The sequence below is a fragment of the Physella acuta genome, unplaced genomic scaffold, assembly GCF_028476545.2.
Source record: "Physella acuta isolate Inbredline_101_S28 unplaced genomic scaffold, ASM2847654v3 ptg001466l, whole genome shotgun sequence".
In the NCBI taxonomy this organism is placed as follows: Eukaryota; Metazoa; Mollusca; class Gastropoda; family Physidae; genus Physella; species Physella acuta.
The window spans coordinates 156,659-181,681 of record NW_026732981.1 but is presented as its reverse complement, the minus strand read 5'-3'; the positions used below and the strand labels follow the sequence as shown (position 1 = coordinate 181,681).

General features: G+C 36.1%; 3 protein-coding genes across 3 annotated transcripts; 2 read left to right on the top strand and 1 right to left on the bottom strand.

Annotated features, from left to right (window-relative positions):
- Nucleotides 1–561, bottom strand: LOC131928139 (ficolin-2-like). The gene has a single exon (XM_059284080.1). It carries the CDS (start codon nucleotides 559–561, stop codon nucleotides 1–3), a length of 561 nt encoding a protein of 186 aa, XP_059140063.1.
- A 7,785-nt stretch (nucleotides 562–8,346) lies between these two features.
- On the top strand, nucleotides 8,347–10,646 carry LOC131928138 (ficolin-2-like). The gene is made up of 3 exons (XM_059284079.1): nucleotides 8,347–8,494; nucleotides 8,821–8,914; nucleotides 10,007–10,646. Exons 1-3 carry the CDS (start codon nucleotides 8,347–8,349, stop codon nucleotides 10,644–10,646), a joined length of 882 nt encoding a protein of 293 aa, XP_059140062.1.
- Nucleotides 10,647–22,361: 11,715 nt separating this feature from the next.
- Nucleotides 22,362–24,679, top strand: LOC131928136 (microfibril-associated glycoprotein 4-like). The gene is made up of 3 exons (XM_059284078.1): nucleotides 22,362–22,509; nucleotides 22,831–22,982; nucleotides 24,038–24,679. Exons 1-3 carry the CDS (start codon nucleotides 22,362–22,364, stop codon nucleotides 24,677–24,679), a joined length of 942 nt encoding a protein of 313 aa, XP_059140061.1.
- Nucleotides 24,680–25,023: the final 344 nt, after the last annotated feature.

Below are 25,023 nucleotides of genomic sequence, written 5' to 3'. Positions count from 1 at the left end.
TTAAAGAAATCTAAATTTCATCTCCGTAAGTGGAAAATGGTAACCAACGCCATTTGCAAAATTCCAATTGATACCCGTTACGGTTGTTGAGCCCCACTCTCCGTTCAGGTTGCTGTAGTAACAACTCTGGTACCACCAGGCGCCGTGGTAAACACTGGCACAGTTATCACCGTATAAGTCGTTGTCCTGGTCGTACGTGGTAAACTTCATCAGGTTGTGGTAGACAAGACCGTCACCCGCCGTGCCGGAGTACCCGGACACCTGCAGCCTGTAGCCGTCAGCCTCGCTAGTGATGCTGAAGTTGGAGTACTTGGCGAAATAGCTAACGCCGTCAACAGTTGTCAAATCCACTCGAAGCTCGTGTTGTCTCTTTGACGTAATCAAATAAATGTTTTCGTTACCCAGGTAAAAATTACCCGAACTAAAATTCCCAAAGCCGTTCTTGTACTCTGTCCAGTTCCGGTAAAAGTCGACAGTTCCAGAAACACGTCTTTGGAAAATGGTCCATCCTCCACCGTCTGTCACAGTGTCACACATGACCAGACATCCAGGTGTGACCATAGCGAGAGGTCTAGACTTGGGGCTCAAGACATCTTTACAAGACTCATGCACTGTATGAGAAGGTGGAGGGGGGGGGGCATGTTCAGTAAAAATTAAGAAAAAAAGGTTCGAATTTTCATTCAATGGAACCCTTGACTTCCGTAAAAAAATTTTAAAGTAAATTAGCAATTTGATACTGACATACTTCAGTGTTATTTCTCGACCTCAAGCGAAACACAATATTATTATATTTGTTTGAAAAAGACCTAGGTAGCTAAAGACTAAGATTTAGTTGCATTTTTTTGTTTATTTGAAATTGTTAAAATGTGTTTGTGTGATTTTATGTTGTACGCGCACATATTCTTTTGTACAAACATGCACGCAAGTGACGTCATTGGATTTAATTATGTAAGTAAAATAGATTATTCATCTGATATTGTTTGATTTAGTCGTTTAACAATATAATGTACGTGAAATTTGACTGTTATTATATACGTTTATAGATCTATTATCTGTGTACTTATACTTCAATTATCGAATGAGCTATCTCATAAATTTATTGCTGGCTTTTGAGATGTCTGTCTTTAGACAGAAAAAATCTCGCTCCTTCAACCGCAGTACAATGTCACAGCAAGGTAATCAATCGGTCTGTGTCGCACACATCCAAGAACCAGCAAACAGTAATAGGCAGGGGCGGTCTCACACGTTCGGACACAGATACACTGTCACATGGACACACAGACACGCAAACACACAGACACACAGACACGCCGACACACAGTCATGCGGACACACACAAACAAACATTCACGTGGACATACAGACACGCGGACACAGAGTCATGCGGACACACAGACGCAGAGTCACGTGGACACCGAAACACACGGACACACAGACACGTGCAGTGTTTATTCTAGGCATCTCTTTGGGGGGCGGGGGGCTCTGCCGGACTCCCAGCCCCCGAAGAAAATCTACCGCCCCCCGAACGAAATGGAATTTATATAGAAAATACTTTTAACAGTGTCCGCCGTCCGCCGTCCGCCCCCCCATTCGCCCCGGAAATTTTAGTCCCCCCCCCCAAACAATTTCAAGTGCCCCTACCCTCCTGGAGAAAAAAGTCTGGAAGAAACACTGGGCACGTGAACACACAAAGACACAGACACACGGACACACAGACATAAGGACACACAGAGAAATAAAATATTAACAATTTGAGAGTTGGACAATTAGACGAACCGGTAGAGTAGATCTTTCCTTGGACAACTGGATCTGATGGTGCTTTAAGGACCATCCAGGAACCTTAAATAAATACAAAGAAAGTTGAGTGCATTTAATGGAATCCTTATTCGTCGTTTATGTTGATTGATTATACGGGTAGTTTCTGTAACTATTTGTGTAGCGTCGTGCTCAGGGCAGAAACTACTATACCACCAGACCCCAATATGCGGGGATGGGTTGAAATTTTTTTTGCGGTGGTCCTTTGTTTCTAGTTCCGCCACTGGTCGTGCTTCTAACGCTTTGTGAGATTGAGACCTACATTTTATTGTAGGGAAACGTTTCATGTATTTTAATTGATACTTAGATACAACATTCCTAGCTGTCCAGTTTAAATGTTATCTGGACAAAACATATTTAAAATTACTTATGTAAACAGCCCTATGTAAAATGTTCTCTGTAAAATGCCCCACTCACCCAGGGTACAGTGTCGTGTAGGACCGTCGTAGATGTAGGAGTAGCAAGTTTTGTTGGAGGTCGTACATCGAGAGGCGCAGGATAGATGGCTGACGTCACTGTACTCTACATTAATGGGCAGCATCAGCAGGTTTTGTTCCTGCACCATCTTAAAACTTGTCTGCTTCATCAGATCGGCGAGCAGGGCTTGTGGTGGGGAAGAAACATCAACGGTTAGCTTTATCTAGCATTGCTGCTTAAATATAGATTTAGACCTCTAAAGAGAAAGGAAAATTCTTAAAAAGTTATTAGAATAATGTCCAATATTAAATGCATACATACAGGTCATATTTTGTTACACTGGGAAATAATATAACTGGGAGCAGGACATTTGCCCCCTCATTCCCAGAATCCCCCCCCCCCCCCACTGACATTAACTTCAGATGAATCCCCCCTTGTCTATTACCCCTCTGCATATTTAATTGCGGCTTTACAGAAGTAGGAAAAGCATTAATGATTTATCGTCACCTTTGTTATTATTTTCGTGCATAGAGTTGTGGGGCCCAACCTTAGCGAAAACACCCTAGTTGTATTACACTGCTATAAATTAGTTGAAAATATTTTTTAAATTTGTACAAATTATTTTCTTCAAATAATTAATTTTACAAAAAAAAACATGCACTTCATTTAAAAAGAAAATAATAGTGGTTGCCGTCGACATATAATTAAAGAAATAAATACACACACACACAAACACACACACAAATATATGTATATATATATATATATATATATATATATATATATATATATATAAATATATTTGTATATATATATAGGCCTATATATATATATATATATATATATATATATATATATAAATATATTTGTATATATATATATATAGGCCTATATATATATATATATATATATATATATATATATAGGCCTATATATATATATATATATATATATATATATATATATATATATATACATATATTTATTTATTTATTTATTTATTTATTTATTTATTTAATGCATAGAAACTAACCTCCAAAAATCAGTATGAGATACAGATACGACAATTTAATTTGATTTTGCATGATATTTTGGTAAATCCAATTTTCACCAGCAGAAACTTTTCATTCATGTAAATTAGAAACACGTTTTTTCTATCGAAAAAATATCATGTAATACATAATGCTTCATAGACGTTTTAAACTTATTAAGTGCAACACTAAATTTAACATTTATAGACTAAACATAGTTTACTGTGTCAAATGGAAAGTTATCACACAGCTAAGATTTACAAGTAATGTTGGTCGAATCTTGAAGTTCTAAGACCTAAATAAAAAAAAGTTCGTTACATCTCCGCTCTCAGAAAAAAGTAAACGATTATTGGCACTTTTATTCTGGGTAGCTATCGAATGAAATCTTTAACATTGGATCACACGTGCGGTTAAAGACAATGAGTTCTTGAATAAAACATTATGTACACAAATCTATACAAAGGCAAGTTTTCCGCCGCCCATTCGTTTATATTCTAAGAACGTGACATTTAGCTTCAAAGAGACTAATTCGTTGGGGTCATAAAACTTGTATTAGTGTTGTCCTCTTTCCCGTCCGTAACCAAAACATCCTTTCATTACTGCACACTATCTAGTGAACTCCCCTCCAGGCCATGAACTGGGGCATGTTGTTGGTTTGAAATCATTTTAAATTCATAGCTTCAACAGGGAGACTGCTACATTGGAGAGAGCCTTTATTAGCAGTACTTCTAATTAAAAGTACTTGCTAACTAGAGCAAAAATACGCGTCACCTCTACCAGTGGCGTAGCCAGGATCATCTCAAGGGGGGGGGGTTCAATTTTTGCCCGGGGACAAGCTTTCGATTTGCACCCCCCTCCCCCATCAAACTTTCGATTTGCACCCCCCCTAAACTTTCGATTTCCACCCCCCTCATACTTTATATATATACCGAGGGGTCTATGGGGGGGGGGGTTATGACCCCCTAACCCCCCCCCCCTGCCTACGCCACTGACCTCTACAGCTCAACCCTAATTCATCTGCTCTGTCGATCGCCAGTTACGAAGGAAAGGGAGGGTTGAAATAATATTCGATTCTACATTAAGTCTGCTGTGTTTTTACTGGGGGTTCTAACAACATAAACAATAACGTTTTTAAGTAGGTAAAAATATTTCATATGAGAAAATATTTTTTGTTTTTTAAAAAGGATATCATTTGACTTTAATTATCTTACTCGGTTCCATCAGGTTATTAAGATGCGTGACGCCATTTATAGAGGTGATTTTTAAAACTCCAGTAATTGTGAATGATCTCATGGCTGCATTGTAATGAAGTCACCTAGTAAGGCTCAACTAGATAAAATAAAGTTTACGATTTGAAAAACCTCCAAAACCTGTGTATAATTTATTTTCTACCTTTGAGTGCATTATTACATAAAAGCTTGTTATAAAAACTTTTTTAAGAATTTTTTTACAAGCTTTTATTTAACTCACTTCCTCTGTCTGTCGAGTCAGTCGTCAGTCTGTCGTGAGTTTAGATCGAAAAGCCCGAGTGAAATTACGAGCACTTCTATATGACAGATACGGTTCGTAGTTGGTATGTGGGTCAAAACATGAAGACAATGCAACATGACATTAAATTTGACTTAATCGATTGCCTAATTAATTTTTTAATACATTAATTAAAATTGCGTCCAAATTAGCAGGCTGTCTATTCAAACTATTCCGCACTATTATACACGCGTCATCACGTTCATTAAGTGCGCAATAGTTTTTAGTCATGCAACTCTTTTGCATTAAAAAATTTAAAGGACTTGAAATTTTTTTCATAACAAACGTTTTAATAAAAAGTAGAAAATAAATGATACACTACTATTTAAATAACTAAAAACAAAAGCGTGTGTCTTTTCCTAAATATTAGTAAAGGTATCCAATAGATACTAAAGTAACCCACGCTGTTTTTTTTTAAACGCTTGTTATTAAAACGTTTTTATGATTTTTTTTGTTACTCTGAATAACTATAAAAGCGATGACGCAAACAAATTTTATAAAAATTGGTTAAAAAATCGATTTTTTTTGCACGATTACATTACTTCCTCTGTACTTCGTATACCGGGAAGTATAATAAATAAATATTTTTACAAATCTCCATGTTTTACACCTTCCTGAGTCGGAAAAACATAGTTCTGCAATTTTGTCCGTATGTCTGTGTTTGCATGTATGTATTTATGTGTATGCGTGTGTGTGTCTGTGAACACAATGTCTTGAGTACCGTTACAGTTAGGTTGATGAAATTTCATATATAAGTATTAAATCACATTTTTAGTTCTGTATAAACTTTTCCAGCGATTTCCGGTAACCGGGAGTGGAACTTAAAGCCTATAACTTGAGTACTGTTTCTGATAGATAAATGAAATTTCATTTGTAAGTAAAAGATCTAATTCTCTGCCTTGTGTCAAATTTTAAATGAGCTCCTTTGACCGGAAGTAGTAATTTACGCGATTTCTGATTTCGCTAAAAACGAATATGAATTTATAAATTACTATTAATCCACACTATTATACAAATATTGTTAGCCGTTCACGTGGTATGCAATTCTTTTTTTTTTCCCTACGAGATTCTATTCTATTTTTAAAAGTTAAAGTAATTAAAAATGTATTGAAAATCATGTCTATATTCCGATTTGCCATCCCCGTAGTGTTATATAAAAATATTCGAGAAAGTTTAGGGGAGATCACTCCCGCTTTATTTTTAATAGAATAGAACCGTGTAGAATACTGTAGATAAAAAAAGAATTGCGCATCAAATGAACGTAACCAATGTGCGTATTATACAGCGGTATATTAGTGCATTACAAAATTACTATATATACATTTGTTAAAACTTCATTAAACATCTATTTCAATCAAATAATTTTATGTCACCATGAATTGTCATCGAGCCTTGACCTAAGTAAAAACATTTTTAAAGAACTCGGTCCAATAAAAGTTATATTTTTTTTTGGAAATTGGAAAAAGTGTAAAGGCATAGGGGCCTACTTCCATTTACCGGTAATCTCTCAAGATTTGATAGTCTGTTACATGATGTCTTGTTAGTGATTGTTACGTCACTTGTATTATGTATATCATGGTTACGTCACTTGAGTGTTCACTGTGTCACCCACGATATATAGCTGATGTGTACCTGTTAGGCAGTTAACGAAAGGTAGAGTCAGAGACAGGACATGTCGTCTGAGCTCGTGTATATAAGAATAGAGTACTAGCGTTAACCAAGAGAACTGTGTCTATTTAAGTAATGTAAAAGGGTCAACACAATAAGTGTGTATTAATGCCTTGGAGTGGAATGATTGGTCAATTGCGGCAGAGAGCTGGACTGCTAACCCGTAAGTCTCGAGTTCAAATCCGGGTTCAAGTCAGCAGACGGTCCCTGAGTCCACCCAGCTCTGATATGTACCCAACTCGCGTTAGGGAAAGTAAAGGCGGCTGGTCATAGTGCTGAACACACCTTCCCTTGATATACCGAGGTCAAGAAACAAGTGAACCCTACTTCACTTGTCCCATACACCGTCAGGTTTTAAAGGGAACTTAACTTACTTTACTTAATGCCTTGGAGTGGAATACCATAGAATGTATTGGTTACAAACTATGAAGATGACACTCATATAATTTTCATGACCCCACGGCGGAGTCTTATTTAAGCCAAACATCACATGTTAACCATCCTTTAGCGGACGATGAAAAGCTTGATTTTGTATAGATTTGTGTAATAAATATTTTATGCAAGAACTCATTGTCTCCCCTTGTGACGTGTGATCCAATGTGAAACAAAGATATCCTTTGATAACAGTGTAGACAAAACCTGTCAATGATCGTTCACTTCTTACTGCGGACGGGAGTGTAACGAGTTTAGTTGTTAGGATAGGATTTAAAATTTCTAGATTCGACCATCAGTTCTTGTGCGTCTATAAGTGTTACACAAATAAACAGCTAAAGCATATATGAAAAATGATTTTATGATATGTTTGCGAGTGAAAAATGTGATTTAAATTTACGTGAAATAAAAAAGTGGTTGAAATAGGATTTATCAATCAATCATGCAAAATCAAATTATATTTTCGTATGTTGCACTATCACTGCTTCTTCGAGGTTTGTATACTATGATATATATATATATATATATATATATATATATATATATATATATATATATATATATATATATATATATATATATATATGAGTGTGTTTGTATGTATGTATTTAAAGTATACGTCATTGTATGTATTTATTTAAGGTATCCGTCATTGTACGTATTTATTTAAAGTATACGTCATTGTATGTATTTATTTAAAGTATACGTCATTTTATTTTTAAATCTAATCTATGTATCTGTAAAAAAATTGTATGATTTATTTACCTATTTTAAACTATTTTATGAAAAAGTAATACAAAAATGCCGTTTTAGCTGATGTTGGGTCCTACATTTTTGTGTATGCATAAAACGGAATCCGGACGTTTTCCCGAAAAACACTTGCTCGAATGTGATAAATGCCCGAAAGCCACTTCAGGAATTTTTCGTAGACCCGCATAAAACAAAAATCTGGAGATAAATCATTGTGACCACATGTTTGGTTATGAGAAGCCGCAATAAATAGACCGCGATAAAACAGTAATGTCCTACAGTTTTGGGCGGGGTTTATTTATAGAAAGGTAATTAGCAAGGATGATTAATCTTGTGGCGTTCGTGTATAAAACACATTGAGCAGGTTAAGTATAGTTCATATGTTTTCACGAGTAAAACATACAGCGGGATAATGTAGTCCGTTCTAAGCACATCCGACTTTACTTTCATTTGGTGAACTCAGGGACGTCCTACAGACTCAAGCCCGGGATCCGAACTCGGGACGTTTAGTTAACAGTCGTGAGCTCTATACTAAATGCTAAAGAAGCTTTAGATTATATATTAAACGCTAGAGAGATCTAACAGTAAATTCGCACACATAGAAATACCAAACTATATATTTAATCAGTAGTGATAGAGAGATCTAACCGTTGATGTTTCTTCCCCAGCCCTGCTAGCCGATCTGGTGAAGCAAACAAGTTTTAAGATGGTGCAGGAACAAAACCGGCTGATGCTGCCCATCAATGTAGAGTACAGTGACGTCAGTCATTTGTCCTGCGCCTCTCGATGTACGACCTCCAACAAAATGTGCTACTCCTACATCTACGACGGTCCTACACGACATTGTAGCCTGGGTGAGTGGAACATTTTATGTAGGACATTTTATGTAGGATATTTTGCATAGGGCATGTTACGAAGGGCATTTTATATAGTACATTTTACATTGGGACGTTTGCATCGGAGATTATCCAGAGGACATTTTTTTGATGACCCTTACATTGGACAGTATGATTATGTCAAGAATTTATTACCTCAAAATGTATATGTCAATATCGTTAAGCTAGGATAGGATACCTACATATATGATTATGGAAACTACCCACAATACCAATCCACACAACATAAACGCTGAATTTTATTCCATTAAATGCAAATACCTGCTCTTCTTTATATTTTAAAGGTTCCTGGCTGGTCCTTAAAGCTCCATTAGATCCGGTTGTCCAAGGAAAGATCTACTCTACTGGCAAGTTCTGTAACACAACCAGCGACATGATGTTTATAAATAGTGGCAGAATCTTCTCGGCAGAATTGTTCTTTTGTTCAGGTGATCTTGTAATTTTAGTCACTTTTTTTGAGTCCATTTTGTTTGTTCTTAAGTCTGTGTTCAAAATTCCAAGTGTCATTGTTTTACTTGAATGTGCATCTAAGTCCGTGTGACTGTGTGTCGGCGAGACTGTTTTTCCGCGTGACTGTGTGTCCGAATGTCTGTGAGATACTCCCAGCCTATTAATTTGAGTTGTGTCGCCGATGTGTTCGACACGGCTTGATTGGCTAGTAATGGCATAATACAGTGGTTAAGGGAGTGAGTTTTCTTTTTTTATAAAAGTCAAGCGATAACTTTATGACTGTTTTTTGTCGACGTGAATATACTCTAATAATGTTACTTACTGGCTGCATCTCACTCGCCGATTTTTTTTTTAAATTACTAAATTCAACAATATCCTTTGCACTACAAAATCTTATTACATCACTTGCACTATTTTTCTTTAAAACAAATCTAATTACATCGTTTGGAGCGTTTCTTTGAGACTTTTCTTCTCCGGGGGGGGGGGGGGGGGGGGGAGAGAACAGTATATAGTTCATATTTTAATTTCCATTAGTTCGGGGAGTGGCGGTAGACTTTCTTAGGGAGGAGGGGAGGGGAGGCGGATTACCCATGAATAGATGTGTGGAAGAAACGGATAATTTGCTCTATTTTTCTTTAAAACAGATAAATCTAATTACATAATTTACTCTACTTTTATTTAAAACTACTACATCTAACTACATTACTTGCACTATTCTTTTCTTTAAAACTACTAAATCCAACGATATTACACGCACGCACGCGTTTACAATGAAATACGAAATAGAAATATATACAAGCGCATAAACCACATGAAACAAATAAAAGATGTTACTGAAACCAAAGGCTTATGATATCTTGATCTTTTTCAAACAAATACAATGATATTCCAATTTTTCTGTCAGATATGGATTTCAACCTATCAGCTCTGGTAGTTTATTCTCTTGTTTAAAAATAACTAAATAGTAAAAAAAAATTCAATTGACAGAAAATTTAAATATTGCTTTGATTTTTACTGAAGATACATACCTCACCCCACCCCGTCTTCAACAGTGCACGAGTCTTGTAAAGATGTCTTGAGCCCCGAGTCTAGACCTGTCGCTATGGTCACACCTGGATGTCTGGTCATGTGTGACACTGTGACAGACGGTGGAGGATGGACCGTTTTCCAAAGACGTGTTTCTGGAACTGTTGACTTTTACCGGAACTGGACAGAGTACAAGAACGGCTTTGGGAATTTTAGTTCGGGTAATTTTTATCTGGGTAACGAAAACATTTATTTGATTACGTCAAAGAGACAACACGAGCTTCGAGTTGATTTGACAATGAATGGCGTTAATTATTTCGCCAAGTACTCCAACTTCAGCATCACTAGCAAGGATGACGGCTACAGGCTGCAGGTGTCCGGGTACTCCGGCACGGCAAGTGATGCTCTCTCTTACCACAACCTGATGAAGTTCACCACGTACGACCAAGACAACGACTTAAGAGGTGATAACTGTGCCAATATTTACCGCGGCGCCTGGTGGTACAATAATTGCTACTACAGCAACCTGAACGGAGAGTGGGGCTCGACATCGACGACAGGTGTCAACTGGTATAGTGCAAATGGCGTCGCTTTCCGTTCTCCACTCGCGGAGATGAAATTTAGATTTCTTTAAATCTGTCTTATGGGACATCCGTCATTCAATTCTCGTTCTTTTTAAACGATCTTTAACTCCCCACCCCTCTCACCCCAACGTCACAATAAGCCAGAACACTTCCCTTAAAATGACGTCACATCTCAGCCTACCAACTCCGTCATATTGATACTTTTTTTAGATGCAATCTCTTTTTAAATTATCTCCTTAGCACGGTCAAATATATATATATATATATATATATATATATATATATATATATATATATATATATATATATATATATATATATATATATATATACACACATTATGAGGCATACACCTTTGTTTTAAGAAATGCAACTATTACTTTAACTATTTTCAATATTAGAGTTTTATTTGTTTTCAATTTAATAATTTTTTCCCCTTAAATATTACGCGGAACTTATTTTGTAAACAGCAACGTTATTATAATTTTCCAAGTGTTGTTTTATTTAAAAGTTTTTATGAAGTCAATTTTAAAAATTTCCTTTTTCTTTCAAACAACATAATATGTAGAAAATCACATGATCATACGAATGGGTTCTATTTATTACTGGTAATACGATATACTTGACATTAGGGATATTGAGAATGATTATACTGTCCATTTGTTCTTAAAACTTGAGATTTTGTACTGGCCTATTAGCACTATATTAACTAATTTTTACTTAATTTTTTTTTCTTAATCTAATCGGAGCCGGCATTATGAATACTCGGGCGCTGGGGCCAAACACTCGGGGTCTGAGCGGGGTTATTGGTAGTTTGATAATTTCGTGCACTTGAGACAGATTTACACATAGTAAAGCTGAGGCAGTTTCGTGAAAAGGCGTGCGAAGTTGGTGTTGTAATTGTTCGTAACCTTCTCCTTTGGTATTATTGCAATCGTCCTCTCCGCCTCTCCACCCCACAAAAGATGTCTGTGAGCCTAATGTTACCATGTGTTTTTTTTTTAATTCAATGAATTCATTGTTACTTACGATTTTTTATGAGCCTTGTGTCAACGTATTAAATCATCTAAACTTATTTTACTAGCCATATACCACCATATTAATTCACTGTGACTAAAGAAAATTTTTACTAGCTTAATATAACCATATTAGTGCATTTTAACTCATCATTCTTTTTCTATTAGCCTAATATAACTGTACTAATGTGTGTAAACTTACGATTTTACTTAATATCATATTAAATTCTACTGTATAAACAGGGTGCATTATGTCCAGTTGTTGCGAAGCTGACAAAACACCTTTCACTAGCAAAGGATTTTGTATGGTTTTTTCTCTTACTAGCAAAGGTTTTTGTATGGTTTTTCTCTAACTAATAAAGGTTTTTGTATGTTTTTTCTTTAACTAGCCAAAATTATATATATATACTAGCGTACCCGTTCCCCGCGCGTTGCCGCGGGGATAGAAGAAAGTTTGACAAATGTATTAGAAGGATTTCACCAACGCGTTACCAATCATATATTCTTAGACGCGTGACCGTCTTTTCTAAAAGTGAGTTATTTAAATGTAAACAATGCTTGCGCTTGGATCATAAATATTGGGACACGGGTTTACCTACACTACCGCATGAAAACATTGGGTGTACATTAATCACTCACCGAAATAATATGTTAGAACACACTTAGGTGACCGCCCATGTGTCAGAGACGTACAGGGGCGCTCTCAGGGCCCCAACCCCCGATCGATTACTTACTAATGGTCTATTATTAGATGCTCGATCTCAATTTCTGACTGGATTGTCTAATAGTAGATGCTTATTGCATCATTCGCAAAGTGACGAAACTCTACAGTAGGCTCCTCATATTCAAAAAGTTATTTTTTCATCTTTGGCAAGGTGACGAAACTGTACAGAAGGATTTCCTCGCGTTACAAAGTTATTTTTAGAAGACTGTTGTAGTTTTACCGCTGAATATAGTAGTACCCCTTACTCGCTATGCAGGACGCTCGATTAACGGATGCCAAGTGCCAACATAGTCGCTCTAAAACTCTGGGCATCAAACCGTGTATTGACGAAAGTTGTATCCTATATGGTGCCGCCCATAAGAAACTTTAGTTTTCTTTTTCGTAGAAATATTCTACTTCCTAAAGTTTCATGGCACTCGGATGAACCGCATCCGAGTTTTATTTTTTATATACCGTGTATAGAGAAAAAAAATCGCTCCACCCCTGGGGGCGCCGCCCTTGCAATATTAAACAATATTTTTTGCAGAACCCTACCATTGAGTGATCTAATCATCTCCCCAAAGTTTCATGGTACACGGGTGAACGACGTGAAAACCGAAATAGACTTTTATTTTTATAAACCGTATATAGAGAAAAATTGCAGCCTCCCGTGGCGCCGCCCTTGCGAAATTAAAAAAGGATTTTTTTTTTACAGAACCCTTCCCTGAATTGTTCTAATCAACTCACCCAAATTCTCATGGCTATCGGATAACGGTGTCCACCAAAATCGACTTTTTTAAAAAATATACCGTATATAGAGAAAAATCGCACCCCCCCCCCCTCTCCTGTGGCGCCACCTTGCGAAATTAAAAATGATTTTTTACAGAACCCTTCCCTAGAGTTTTATATTGAACTCCCCGAAGTTTCATGCCTATCGGATGAACGGTGTCACTGCAATTCACTTTTATTATTTTATATACTGTATATAGAGAAAATCGGACCCTCCCGTGGCGCCGCCCTTGCGAAATTAAAAATTATTTTTTTACAGAACCCTTCCTTAGAGTGTTATTATGAACTCCCCAAAGTCTAATGGCTATCAGATGAAAGATGTCAAACCAAAATTGACTTTTTATTTTTATATACCATATATAGAGAAAAACAAATCGCGCCCTGCCGGGGCGCCACCCCTGCGAATTTGAAATTTTTTTTTTCGCAGAAACCTCCCCAGAAATATTCTCAACAACTTCCCAAAGTTTCATGCCTATTGGATGAACGGTGTCACTACAATTCACGTTTACTATTTTTATATACCGTATATTGAGAAAAATCGCACCCTCCCGTGGCGCCGCCCTTGCGAATTTGAAATATTTTTTTTCGCAGAAACCTCCCCAGGAATATTCTCAACAACTTCCTAAAGTTTCACGGCGATGTGATGAGAGGTGTAGTAATGCATAAAGGACAAACACACACACATACATTGCTTTATATATATATATATATATATATATATATATATATATATATATATATATATATATATATATACTAGTATATTCTCCGTGCGTTGCTTCTGCGCCTATTATCCGAGCGTTGCTACTGCGCCTATGGAGAAAAAAATAAGGACATTTGTCATGATAACATTCAATTTACAATGTGCCATTATTTGTTTTTCCGTGAGCTGGCCACAGAGGTATCCAGGTAGGGGAGAAGAACGGAATCTTGAAATCTAGACGCGGTTAACAATTGTGTATTTTGGGTACCTTGTTTTCGAGAAAAGAGTTAATTACATGGAAACAATATCGGCACTGTAACTCTAAGATCTTAGTTGTTGGGGCTCTAGTTGTCCACACTACCACCGGGACGCCCCAGTTTAGTTGTTGGGGCGCTAGTTGTCCACACAACCACCGAGACGCCCCAGTTTAGTTGTTAGGGCGCTAGTTGTCCACACTACCACCGAGACGCCCCAGTTTAGTTGTTGGGGCGCTAGTTGTCCACACTACCACCGAGACGCCCCAGTTTAGTTGTTGGGGCGCTAGTTGTCCACACTACCACCGAGACGCCCCAGTTTAGTTGTTGGGGCGCTAATTGTCCACACTACCACCGAGACGCCCCAGTTTAGTTGTTGGGGCGCTAATTGTCCACACTACCACCGAGACGCCACAGTTTAGTTGTTGGGGCGCTAGTTGTCCACAGTTGCGGTGGTTTGTTCACAGTGCCACCGAGAAATGCATAAGACTGACACACGATGCTCATATATACAACAGCATGTGTCCAACACACGCGGAGGAAAACCTTCTGATTTTTGAGACATTCATAAATGACGTCATGTTTTTGACCATTTACAAAAAGCCAGATCGTCGTTCCTATATAATGTCTCATATTAATATTAATTAACTATAAATAATATTCAGTTAATTCATTTACATTATTTTATAATATACATAATAGTCTTACCTTCCTTGTTTTGTGAATTAGATTCATCAAACATATACTGTGCAGGTTAATTAATAATCTGCTGCCTGATGTTTGACAAAATATACAGAAGTGATGAATTTACGAACAGGTAGTTCGCAAATGATTAATTTATCTGTTCGCTAGTGAGTCTAGGAAGGCGGTGGGGGGGGGGGGGGGGAGGGTGCCGGAAAGGATCTGGAAAGGAACAACAAAGCGCTTTTGTACGTCACCTTCAATACACTATGGGTCATCGTGCTTACAATAGGCTCGATATTTTTCTCAAGTGTGTGATTTGATAACTGTGTTTTGAGCACAAATGTTTGAAAACAGTAACGTTTGTGTTTTTAACTTCTGTTTGAAAGAAAAAAAATCCATTCATTTGTGACAGATGCTCAGATAAAAAGTTGTAAATTCAATATTCTAGAGATGGTGGAGAAATGCGTGCATAGAACATCAATAGATTAGATACTGTTTTATTCATAATTTTTCGTTTTGTTATTGTAGTCACTAGTTGAGTATGCTGTAGGAGAGCAATATGTATCAGTATTGTTGTAATAGACGTTTTACGTCCTCTGTCGAGACAATGTTGTTTTGTTAGTAATATTTTTCATTTTAATGCAAGTATTGCAGAGTAAATGTTCAATACACCTTGTCTCTGTCTAAATATAATTAACGTGATCAGTGAGGCAACATCTCTGATTGAAAAAAGCATTAATTAGATGGTGAATTCCGTTAGAGCAAAAATAATGCGGCTAAGCGTCATGCTGTCAATACTTTATTCATGCCACAGACTCAAGGATATTCTAGTTTATTTGCCGTATGGATCTCCACGTCTGAAACGGTAACTGAACAAGAATATAATGATAATGTATGATTCAACATTATTTCTAAAATGTTTTTTTTTTTAATTCTAGATTGTTTAGAAAGACATTAAAATTTGCAAATATAAAAAAGATTTAACTTGAATTAAATTTGTGTGCAGTTTGAAGTTGCAGACCTGATCAATAAAAACATATATACAACAATAGTTACCACTAGTTCGGGTAGAAATACTAACACGGGAATGTTAGTCAAATATTTAGTCAAATGTGAGCTTAAAATATCAATTAAATGTTATTAAATTAAAAAAAATAAACCTTTAGCAATTTCAAAACGTTTTTTTAAAGTAGAAAATGTGTTAATTAACTTATTAGCAGCAAAAACATTGCATTCTGAACCTTATTAATTAAGGATAGCCATGTTTTAAGGAAATGTTAAATTCAGATAAGAAAATGAACAATATATGTAGGCCTATGCTGGCAAAATACTTTTTTTCGTTTTCGAGTTTTTTGAAAATTGCTAAATCTGTAAAATGTGCCATGTTTTAGTCTGAATTAAAAATGTAGTTACCGATACAGGGAATATTTACAAATAAAAATCTTGTGTTTACAGCTTCAGAGATGTCATCGCTTTCTTTGATGAAGCTCTGAGTAAAACACAACTGTGTCATTATACAACGTATAACAGTGTCAGTCAAAGATCTTTACAGGTTGAACTACATAGAGATTAGCCCCCCACTTGACCGACAAGATTCCCCACAAGACTTGTGTTACTGGGGTTAAAGTCCAACAACTGACAGAGCCCCGTGGACTGGAACCAGTTGAAAGCCAGACAAATCCGAGTGTCCCTGACCCCCAGACAGCTGAGGGCGCAGAACGTCGGTGTTTCTGTAGTGATTGTGACAATGGGAGACAGACTGAGTACCGTGTCGTCGTACTTTCTGTAATCCGCTTCCAAGAGGTCCATGTACGTCGACATTGCCTCAAGTTCGCAAAAGTTAAGAACGTTTGTCGTGTACCTATAACATAAAATAAATAATCAAAATGAAATAAACTTGATAATAGAGAGTTCGGTTGAAATCTCGAGTTCAGATCCCAGTCTTGAATCACCACGGCATTGCTGAGTTGACTGCTGGGCACATTGCTGACCACATGTTTCATATACCGAGCACAATTATACATGTTGATCTATGATTCATCTGCCCTATTGGCAGTAAGGCTACCTTACTTTACACGATGCTTTAAAAATAAACGCCATGGTAAAACACATTGTTTTTCTATTTTTAGATTTCCTTGATTTCTGATGTTTGTTTTTGTAGACGTAGGCCTATATTGTTTAAACGGTAATATCCGCTATATATGAATACAAAATACAACATAAACGTATCATACAAAGTATAAATATTAAATTATGTGTACAATGTACAACGATGTAATGTACGTTGTTATGAAATGGTTGATAGCGTAGTTAAAACACCCAGCATAAGCTAATCATTGCTATAACTATTCCTCAAATATGGTACGAGATTATTTCACAATTAATAAAAGTCCCATTGCTTGCTATCTAAAACTATTACTGCAAGTTTTAATTCGTTAAGCTTCGAATGGTAACGTAGAAGTTGACTTATTCTTATTAAATCGACTTATGAAATACTTTGATCTGAATGGTTCAACTACCTCTCCAATTGACGCAGAAATCGCTGTGATACAGTCAAATGGTTTGGAAATTACTTGCAAATTACTCTAACCTTTACATACTTAAAAGACAGCGTGTTTCAACTATAATAAAAAATATATTTTTTTGGGAAACTGTTATTTTTTAATTGATACACATGTATCAGTATGATGGTCAGGTATTTGTATACTTACATTATTGTGTATCCCACTAGGGCGCGAGGGGTTATTACGAGGACTATTAAAAAAACGTGTACTATTTAACCTTAACAATACCTTATAAGTCTAAGAAAAGTCCCCAACACTGGAGTTGTACAGTTCCAGACAAAAGTCCCAGGCCCTAGAGGATCGACCTCCTGGTAGCAGACGTCACCAGACACCAACGGGAACCCTGGCATCAAGCGCGGATCTGTTCTAAAAACTTCAATCTTGAAGTTTTCCAATCTCGGAGCGCCGTAATCAAGTCTGGTAGCAAAGATACAACTATATATATATATATATATATATATATATATATATATATATATATATATATAAATACATATATATATATATATATATATATATATATATATATATATATATATATATATATATATATATATATATACATATATATACATATGACTACATTTTCCCAGTTAAAAAAACTATTTTGAAAATAGGGCTACCGTATTTAAGTTGATGAAAGGTATTGAAACTAGTTATAACAATGCAATAATATTCTGTTTTTTAACATTTATGTTTACCATCGTCTATTCAAAAACATTTTTAAACATTTTAAATTTAAAAAAAAATATAAATAATATTTAAAATTTACACTACCTAGAATGTTTATAAATGGGGGTACTATAAAACATTATTATTAATATTTAATGTATTTTGCTAATTAAATAAGAATAGCCTACCTATTTGAGAATATAATATGGTTGACTAGGTACCATCCTTGAAAATCAACCAGCCACCAGCTTGCGTATTCGCTTTGCGTGTGAGTGCAATCATAGTTTGTTAGGTCTTGGACTCTGATTCCATCATTTCCCAAACCAGGTCTTCCCCAATCAGGTGGCGATGTACTATCTTGAGAACTCTGATATGCAGGTTTAAAAAGGGCAGCGTTTACCAAATTTTTGGAATCAACGAAATGACTTAGTAATGAAAAGATGAAGACGATGACGGTATAGAAAGACATGCCGTCTCTGTAACACCACAGCCAGTTCTGACACTCAGTTTCGTTGCTAACGTCAGCTTGCAATACATGATGTCAATACGAATTGTTGGGATTGTCCGCTGCAAAGATACGGCGATACAATAGATAAATTGTCTGAATAATTTACTGACTTCTTTATTTGACAATGTAATAATAAAAACAAAAAAAAAGTTGATATCTCAAGCATACCTAACATACCGGCAATGGCGTAGCGGGGTCGGTCTTCACCCGACGCGGCACCTATTGGTGACCCCCCCCCCCGTAAGAGAGAAAAAAATTATGAATGTATGTGTATATATTGTATTTATGTGCATATGTATTCGATTTTTTTTTCTGGATTTATATAATTATTCCCCCCCCCCCTAATCCCGCGATTCTAAACAAAACGGTTTTCTTCAGGCATATTTTGCAAGGATGAGTTGATGAAAGCGCCCCCCCCCCCCCCAAAAAAAAAAATCAATGTATATTTGGTTATAAATACAGCTGGAGGTAACATTTTCTCTATCATTAGTAGGTTTACGTCATGGTGTCACCATTTAATTTATTCTAATTAATCATTTAATTACGTGAAATTATCAATTTTCTCTATATAAATTGCTATATATATTGCTATTTTTGTCTTGGTGTCACCCCCCTTAATTGGTGTGGTCCGCACCCCCCGCCCCCGCCCCCCACGCTACGCCTCTGAATTCCGGTGATATTATATACTTTACATTAGGAATATTGAGTTTGGGTATATTTTCCAATTCTTCTCCTTTCGATTTTTTATTAGCCTAATTCAAACTTGAGATTTTAACTAACTTTCACTTGATCCATTTTTTTATTAACCTAATCAGAGCCGGCATTAAGAATACTCGGGACCTGGAGCCGACAAGTGCGAAGCTAGTGTTGCAATTGAATGTAACCTTTTCATTTAATATCATTGAGGCAAACCAAAAAGATCCACAGTCAATTTAATAATTTAGTCTTATAATTTTTTTTTCTCTTTCACCTCTTTAAATTATCTCGTACAAGTTAAGACTATCTTAGGAAAAAAATATATATTAAAACTATGATGGGAGAGAAACATGTCGTGGTAGGGGGTGGGTGGTTGGGAATGGGGTTGGGGGGTTAGAGCGACCGACGTCTAACCCGATGTTTAAACAGGGCCAAAGGACGACGTGGTGGCGCGGGGGTAGAGCAACCGACAAGACGACTCAAGACTCAGGAACTTGAGAACAACTAGAAAGTCTCTATTTTCAACTAGCTCTCTTGGGAACCTGACTCAAAAGACAGAAAAGGCGACTGGACATAGTGCTGACTACTCTTTATGTGCCTTGATCGAGAAACAGATGAACTCTGCGTCTTCTATTTTAGTCAAAAAGATTATAAAACAACACTCGCTGGCAACTATTTGTTAGCCAACGATCATTTGATTTTAGTATCGAACTATTATAAGATCGACTTAGGACATGAACGAGAATAATATTTTAACAGCTCTCTTAGATTGTGTCACAGGTTTAAGCAATCATCACTTACTATAAATAAACGGCTCTCTGCAATCATTACTTACTATAAATAAAAGACTCTCTGCAATCATTACTATAAATAAAAGGCTCTCTGCAATCATCACTTACTATAAATAAACGGCTCTCTACAATCATTACTATAAATAAAAGGCTCTCTACAATCATTACTATAAAAAAACGGCTCTCTCCAATCATTACTATAAATAAAAGGCTCTCTGCAATCATTACTTACTATAAATAAACGGCTCTCTGCAATCGTTTCTATAAATAAAAGGCTCTCTGCAATCACCACTTACTATAAATAAAAGGCTCTCTGCAATGATGCTGTCTTCTCATGTCAAAGCTTTGTATTTTTTATACGGCAAACAAAAGATTTTGTTCATAACGCAGAGTGGAACTCAACCGAAAGTCTGAGGCAACAAAATAATGATTTGCTTACAAACGTTAAAGACGACATCACATACAATTTTAATAACCCATGGCTTAATCTCATTCAAGTTGAACGTCACGTGCACGAAATCCATCAACCAGTGATGGGAAGCTAAACAATTGAATTGTCTAATAAATTTTTATTCAAGAAACCATTCTCTTTTTGTTGCGTGAGATTCAGTGTTAAACAAAGATTGATAAAAATCTAGATAAAGCATGTCAATAATCGTTCGCATCTTAATGAAGGCGGTAAGTAACGAGCTAAGTTGTTAGGTATTAGTTTAGAACTATAAGATTCCACCATCAGTTCTTGTAAATCGTACACGTCTAATAACTTTTCGTTTGACACAGGAATACTATATTTATTCTATAAATGTTAAATCTCTTATGCGTCTATAAACTGTATCAAAAGTGAATAGCTAAAGCATCTACAAAGCATTCAGTATTACATAATATATTTGTGATTAAAAAACGTGATTTAAATTTACGTGAAAGCAAGAAGTTGTTGAAATTGGATTAAGGAAGCAATCATGCAAAATCAAATTATATTTTCGTATGTTGCACTATCACTGCTTCTTCGAGGTTTGTATACTATGATATATATATATATATATATATATATATATATATATATATATATATATATATATATATATATATATATATACATATACACATACACACACACACAAACACACACACACACACACACATATATATATATATATATATATATATATATATATATATATATATATATGAGTGTGTTTGTAAGTATGTATTTAAAGTATACGTCATTGTATGTATTTATTTAAAGTATACGTCATTGTATGAATTTATTTAAAGTATACGTCATTGTATGTATTTATTTAAAGTATACGTCATTTTATTTTTAAATCTAATCTATGTATCTGTAAAAAAAATGTATGATTTATTTACCTATTTTAAACTATTTTATGAAAAAGTAATACAAAAATGCCGTTTTAGCTGACGTTGGGTCCTACATTTTTTGTGTATGCATAAAACGGGATCCGGAAGTTTTTCCGAAAAACACTGGCCCGAATGTGATAAATGCCCGAAAGCCACTTCAGGAATTTGTCGTAGACCCGCATAAAACAAAAATCTGAAGATAAATCATTGTGACCACATGTTTGGTTATGAGAAGCCGCAATAAATAGACCGAGATAAAACAGTAATGACCTACAGTTTTGGGCGGGGTTTATTTGTAGAGCGGTAATTGACAGGGGAAGATTTGCATTAGCGCCCAAGACACATTGAGCAGGTGAAGTAGAGTTCATCTGTTTCCACGAGTAAGACATACAGCGGGATAATTTTGTCCGTACAAGGTAAAGCCGACTTTCCTTTCCCTTGGTGAACTCTGGGACGTCATCAGACTCAAGCCCGGGATCCGAACACGGGACGTTTAGTTAAAAGTCATGAGCTCTATACTAAATGCTAGAGAACCATTACATAATGTATTAAACGCTAAATAGATCTTACACTAAGTTAAAACCCCAGAAATACCTAACTATATTTAAAACAATAATACCAGAGAGATCTTACACTAAATTACAGAAATACAGAAATACCAAACTCTATATTTAATAATCAGCAATACTTGACAGATCTGACACTAAATGAGCACCCATAGAAATACCAAACTCTATAATAAATCAGTAATGCTAGAGAGATTTTACACTAAATTAGCACCCATAGAAATACCTAACTATATATAAAAGCAGCAATGCTAGAGAGATTTTACACTAAATTAGCACCACCAGAAATACCTAACTATATATAAAAGCAGCAATGCTAGATAGATCTTTCACTAAATTAGCACCACCAGAAATACCTAACTTTATATAAAAGCAGCAATGCTATAGAGATCTAACCTTTAATGCTTCTTCCCCACCACAAGCCCTGCTGGCCGATCTGGTGAAGCAGACAAGTTTTAAGATGGTGCAGGAACAAAACCTGCTGATGCTGCCCATCAATGTAGAGTACAGTGACGTCAGCCATCTGTCCTGCGCCTCCCGATGTACGACCTCCAACAAAACTTGCTACTCCTACATCTACGACGGTACTACACGACACTGTACCCTCGGTGAGTGGGGCATTTAATATAGGACATTTTACATAGGACATTTTACATAGGACATTTTACATAGGATATTTTACATAGGACATTTTATATTGGAAAGTTTGCATTGGAGATTATTCAGAGGATATTTTTACAGATGACTCTTACATTGGACATTATGATTATGTTAAGAATTTTGAAACTCAAAATGTATCTTTTAATGTCGCTAAGCTAGGAACCTACAGATATAATTACGGAAAATACTCACAATACTAATCAACTCAACATAAACGCTGAATTTGATTCCATTTAATCCAAACTACTGCTCTTCTTTATCTTTAAAAGGTTCCTGGCTGGTCCTCAAAGCTCCATCAGATCCGGTTGTCCAAGGAAAGATCTACTCTACTGGCAAGTTCTGTAACACAACCAGCGACAAGATGTTTATAAATAGTGGCAGAATCTCGTCGACAGAATTGTTCTTTTGTTCAGGTGATCTTGTAATTTTAGTCACGTTTTTTTAGTCCGTTTGTTTGTTCTTAAGTCTGTGTTTAATATTCCAAGTGTCAGTGTTTATCTTGATTGTGTGTCTGTGTCCGCTTGACTCTGTGTCAGCGTGACTGTGTGTCCTTGTGACTGCGTGTCCGAATGTCTGTGAGATACTCCCAGCCTATTAATTTGAGTTGTGTCGTGGATGTGTTCGACACGGATTGATTGCATAGTAATGGCATAATTCAGTGGTTAAGGGAGTGAGTTTTTTTTTATAAAAGTCAAGCGATAACTCTATGACGTTCATTTGTCGACGTGAATATACTCTAATAATGTTATTTACTGGCTTCATCTCACTTGCCGATTTTTTTAAAAATTACTAAATTCAACAACATCCCTTGCACTACTAAATCTTATTACATCACTTGCACTATTTTTCTTTAAAACCACTTAATCTAATTACATTGTTTGGAGCGCTTCTTTGAGACTTTTTTCTCCGGGGGGGGGGGGGGGGGGGGGGGGGGGGGGACGACGACGACGACACTATATTTCCTATTTAATTTCCATTTAGTTTGGGGAGTGGCGGTAGACTTTATTAGGGAGGAGGGGGGGGAGAGGCGGATTACCCATGAATAGATGCCGGGAAGAAACTGATAATTTGCTCTATTTTTCTTTAAAACAGATAAATCTAATTAGATAATTTACACTACTTTTATTTAAAACAACAACATCTACCTACATCACTTGCACTATTCGTTTCTTTAAAACTTCTAAATCCAACGATATTACACGCACGCCCGCGTTTACAATGAAATACGAAATAGAAATATATACAAGCGCATAAACCACATGAAACAAATGAAAGATGTTACTGAAACCAAAGGCTTATATTATACTGATTTTTTTTCAAATAAATATGCTAACAATGATATTCTGATTTTTCTATTAGATATGGATTTCATTCTGTAAGCTCTGATAGTTTATTCTCATGTTTAAAAATAAATAAATAGTAAAAAAAAAATTACATTGACAGAAAATTCCATTATTGTTTTGATTGTTACTTAAGATCGATACCTCTCCCCATCCCCCGTCTTCAACAGTGCACGAGTCTTGTAAAGATGTCGTGAGCCCCGAGTCTAGACCTGTCGCTATGGTCACACCTGGATGTCTGGTCATATGTGACACTGTGACAGACGGTGGAGGATGGACCATTTTCCAAAGACGTGTTTCTGGAACTGTCGACTTTTACCGGAACTGGACAGAGTACAAGAACGGCTTTGGGAATTTTAGTTCGGGTAATTTTTACCTGGGTAACGAAAACATTTATTTGATTACGTCGAAAAGACAACACGAGCTTCGAGTTGATTTGACATTAGATGGAGTTAATTATTTCGCCAAGTACTCCAGTTTTAGCATCACAAGCGAGGCTGACGGTTACAGGCTGCAGGTGTCTGGGTACTCCGGCACGGCGGGTGATTCTCTGTCCTACCACAACCTGATGATGTTCAGCACGTACGACCAGGACAACGACTTAAGAGGTGATAACTGTGCCTCTGTTTACCACGGCGCCTGCTGGTACAAAGATTGCTACTATAGCAACCTGAACGGAGATTGGGGCTCGACAAGCTACACAGGTGTCTTCTGGAAATATGATAATCGCATATATATCAAAGCTGATTTCTCTGAGATGAAATATAGATATGTATAACTGTGTCTGCGGTCATACTTTTTTAACGATATTTACCCCTTACGTTAAAATGACATCAGTACTTGCCTACCCCCCTCAAAAAGGCACTTTTTAAAAAAATTATTTCTAAAATATGTACTGAGCTCGGTCAACACCAATTATTTAAACCAATTTTTAAATAACAAATTTAAATAAAAGTCTTGAAAAATAAAAACCACTACAATTCAGTTTTCAACCATTGTTTTCAAATACATATCCGCGTTTTCACTTCAAACCACCGAACCCTCTTCAAATAGTCACAAAATTCTATATCCCCTCCCCTGGAGTGAGACCGCTAGTTGACTATATTTACATTATGAGATAAT

What these genes read in the sequence shown, in the direction of transcription:
- LOC131928138 (XM_059284079.1), top strand. Translation starts at nt 8,347, where the DNA reads ATGGTGCAGGAACAAAACCGGCTGATGCTGCCCATCAATGTAGAGTAC. An exon ending in TACACGACATTGTAGCCTGG is followed by an intron (nt 8,495 to 8,820) that starts GTGAGTGGAACA and finishes TATATTTTAAAG; the next exon opens with GTTCCTGGCTGGTCCTTAAA. An exon ending in AACACAACCAGCGACATGAT is followed by an intron (nt 8,915 to 10,006) that starts GTTTATAAATAG and finishes TTTTTACTGAAG; the next exon opens with ATACATACCTCACCCCACCC.
- LOC131928136 (XM_059284078.1), top strand. Translation starts at nt 22,362, where the DNA reads ATGGTGCAGGAACAAAACCTGCTGATGCTGCCCATCAATGTAGAGTAC. An exon ending in TACACGACACTGTACCCTCG is followed by an intron (nt 22,510 to 22,830) that starts GTGAGTGGGGCA and finishes TATCTTTAAAAG; the next exon opens with GTTCCTGGCTGGTCCTCAAA. An exon ending in TCTTTTGTTCAGGTGATCTT is followed by an intron (nt 22,983 to 24,037) that starts GTAATTTTAGTC and finishes TTGTTACTTAAG; the next exon opens with ATCGATACCTCTCCCCATCC.
- LOC131928139 (XM_059284080.1), bottom strand. Translation starts at nt 561, where the DNA reads ATGGTCACACCTGGATGTCTGGTCATGTGTGACACTGTGACAGACGGT.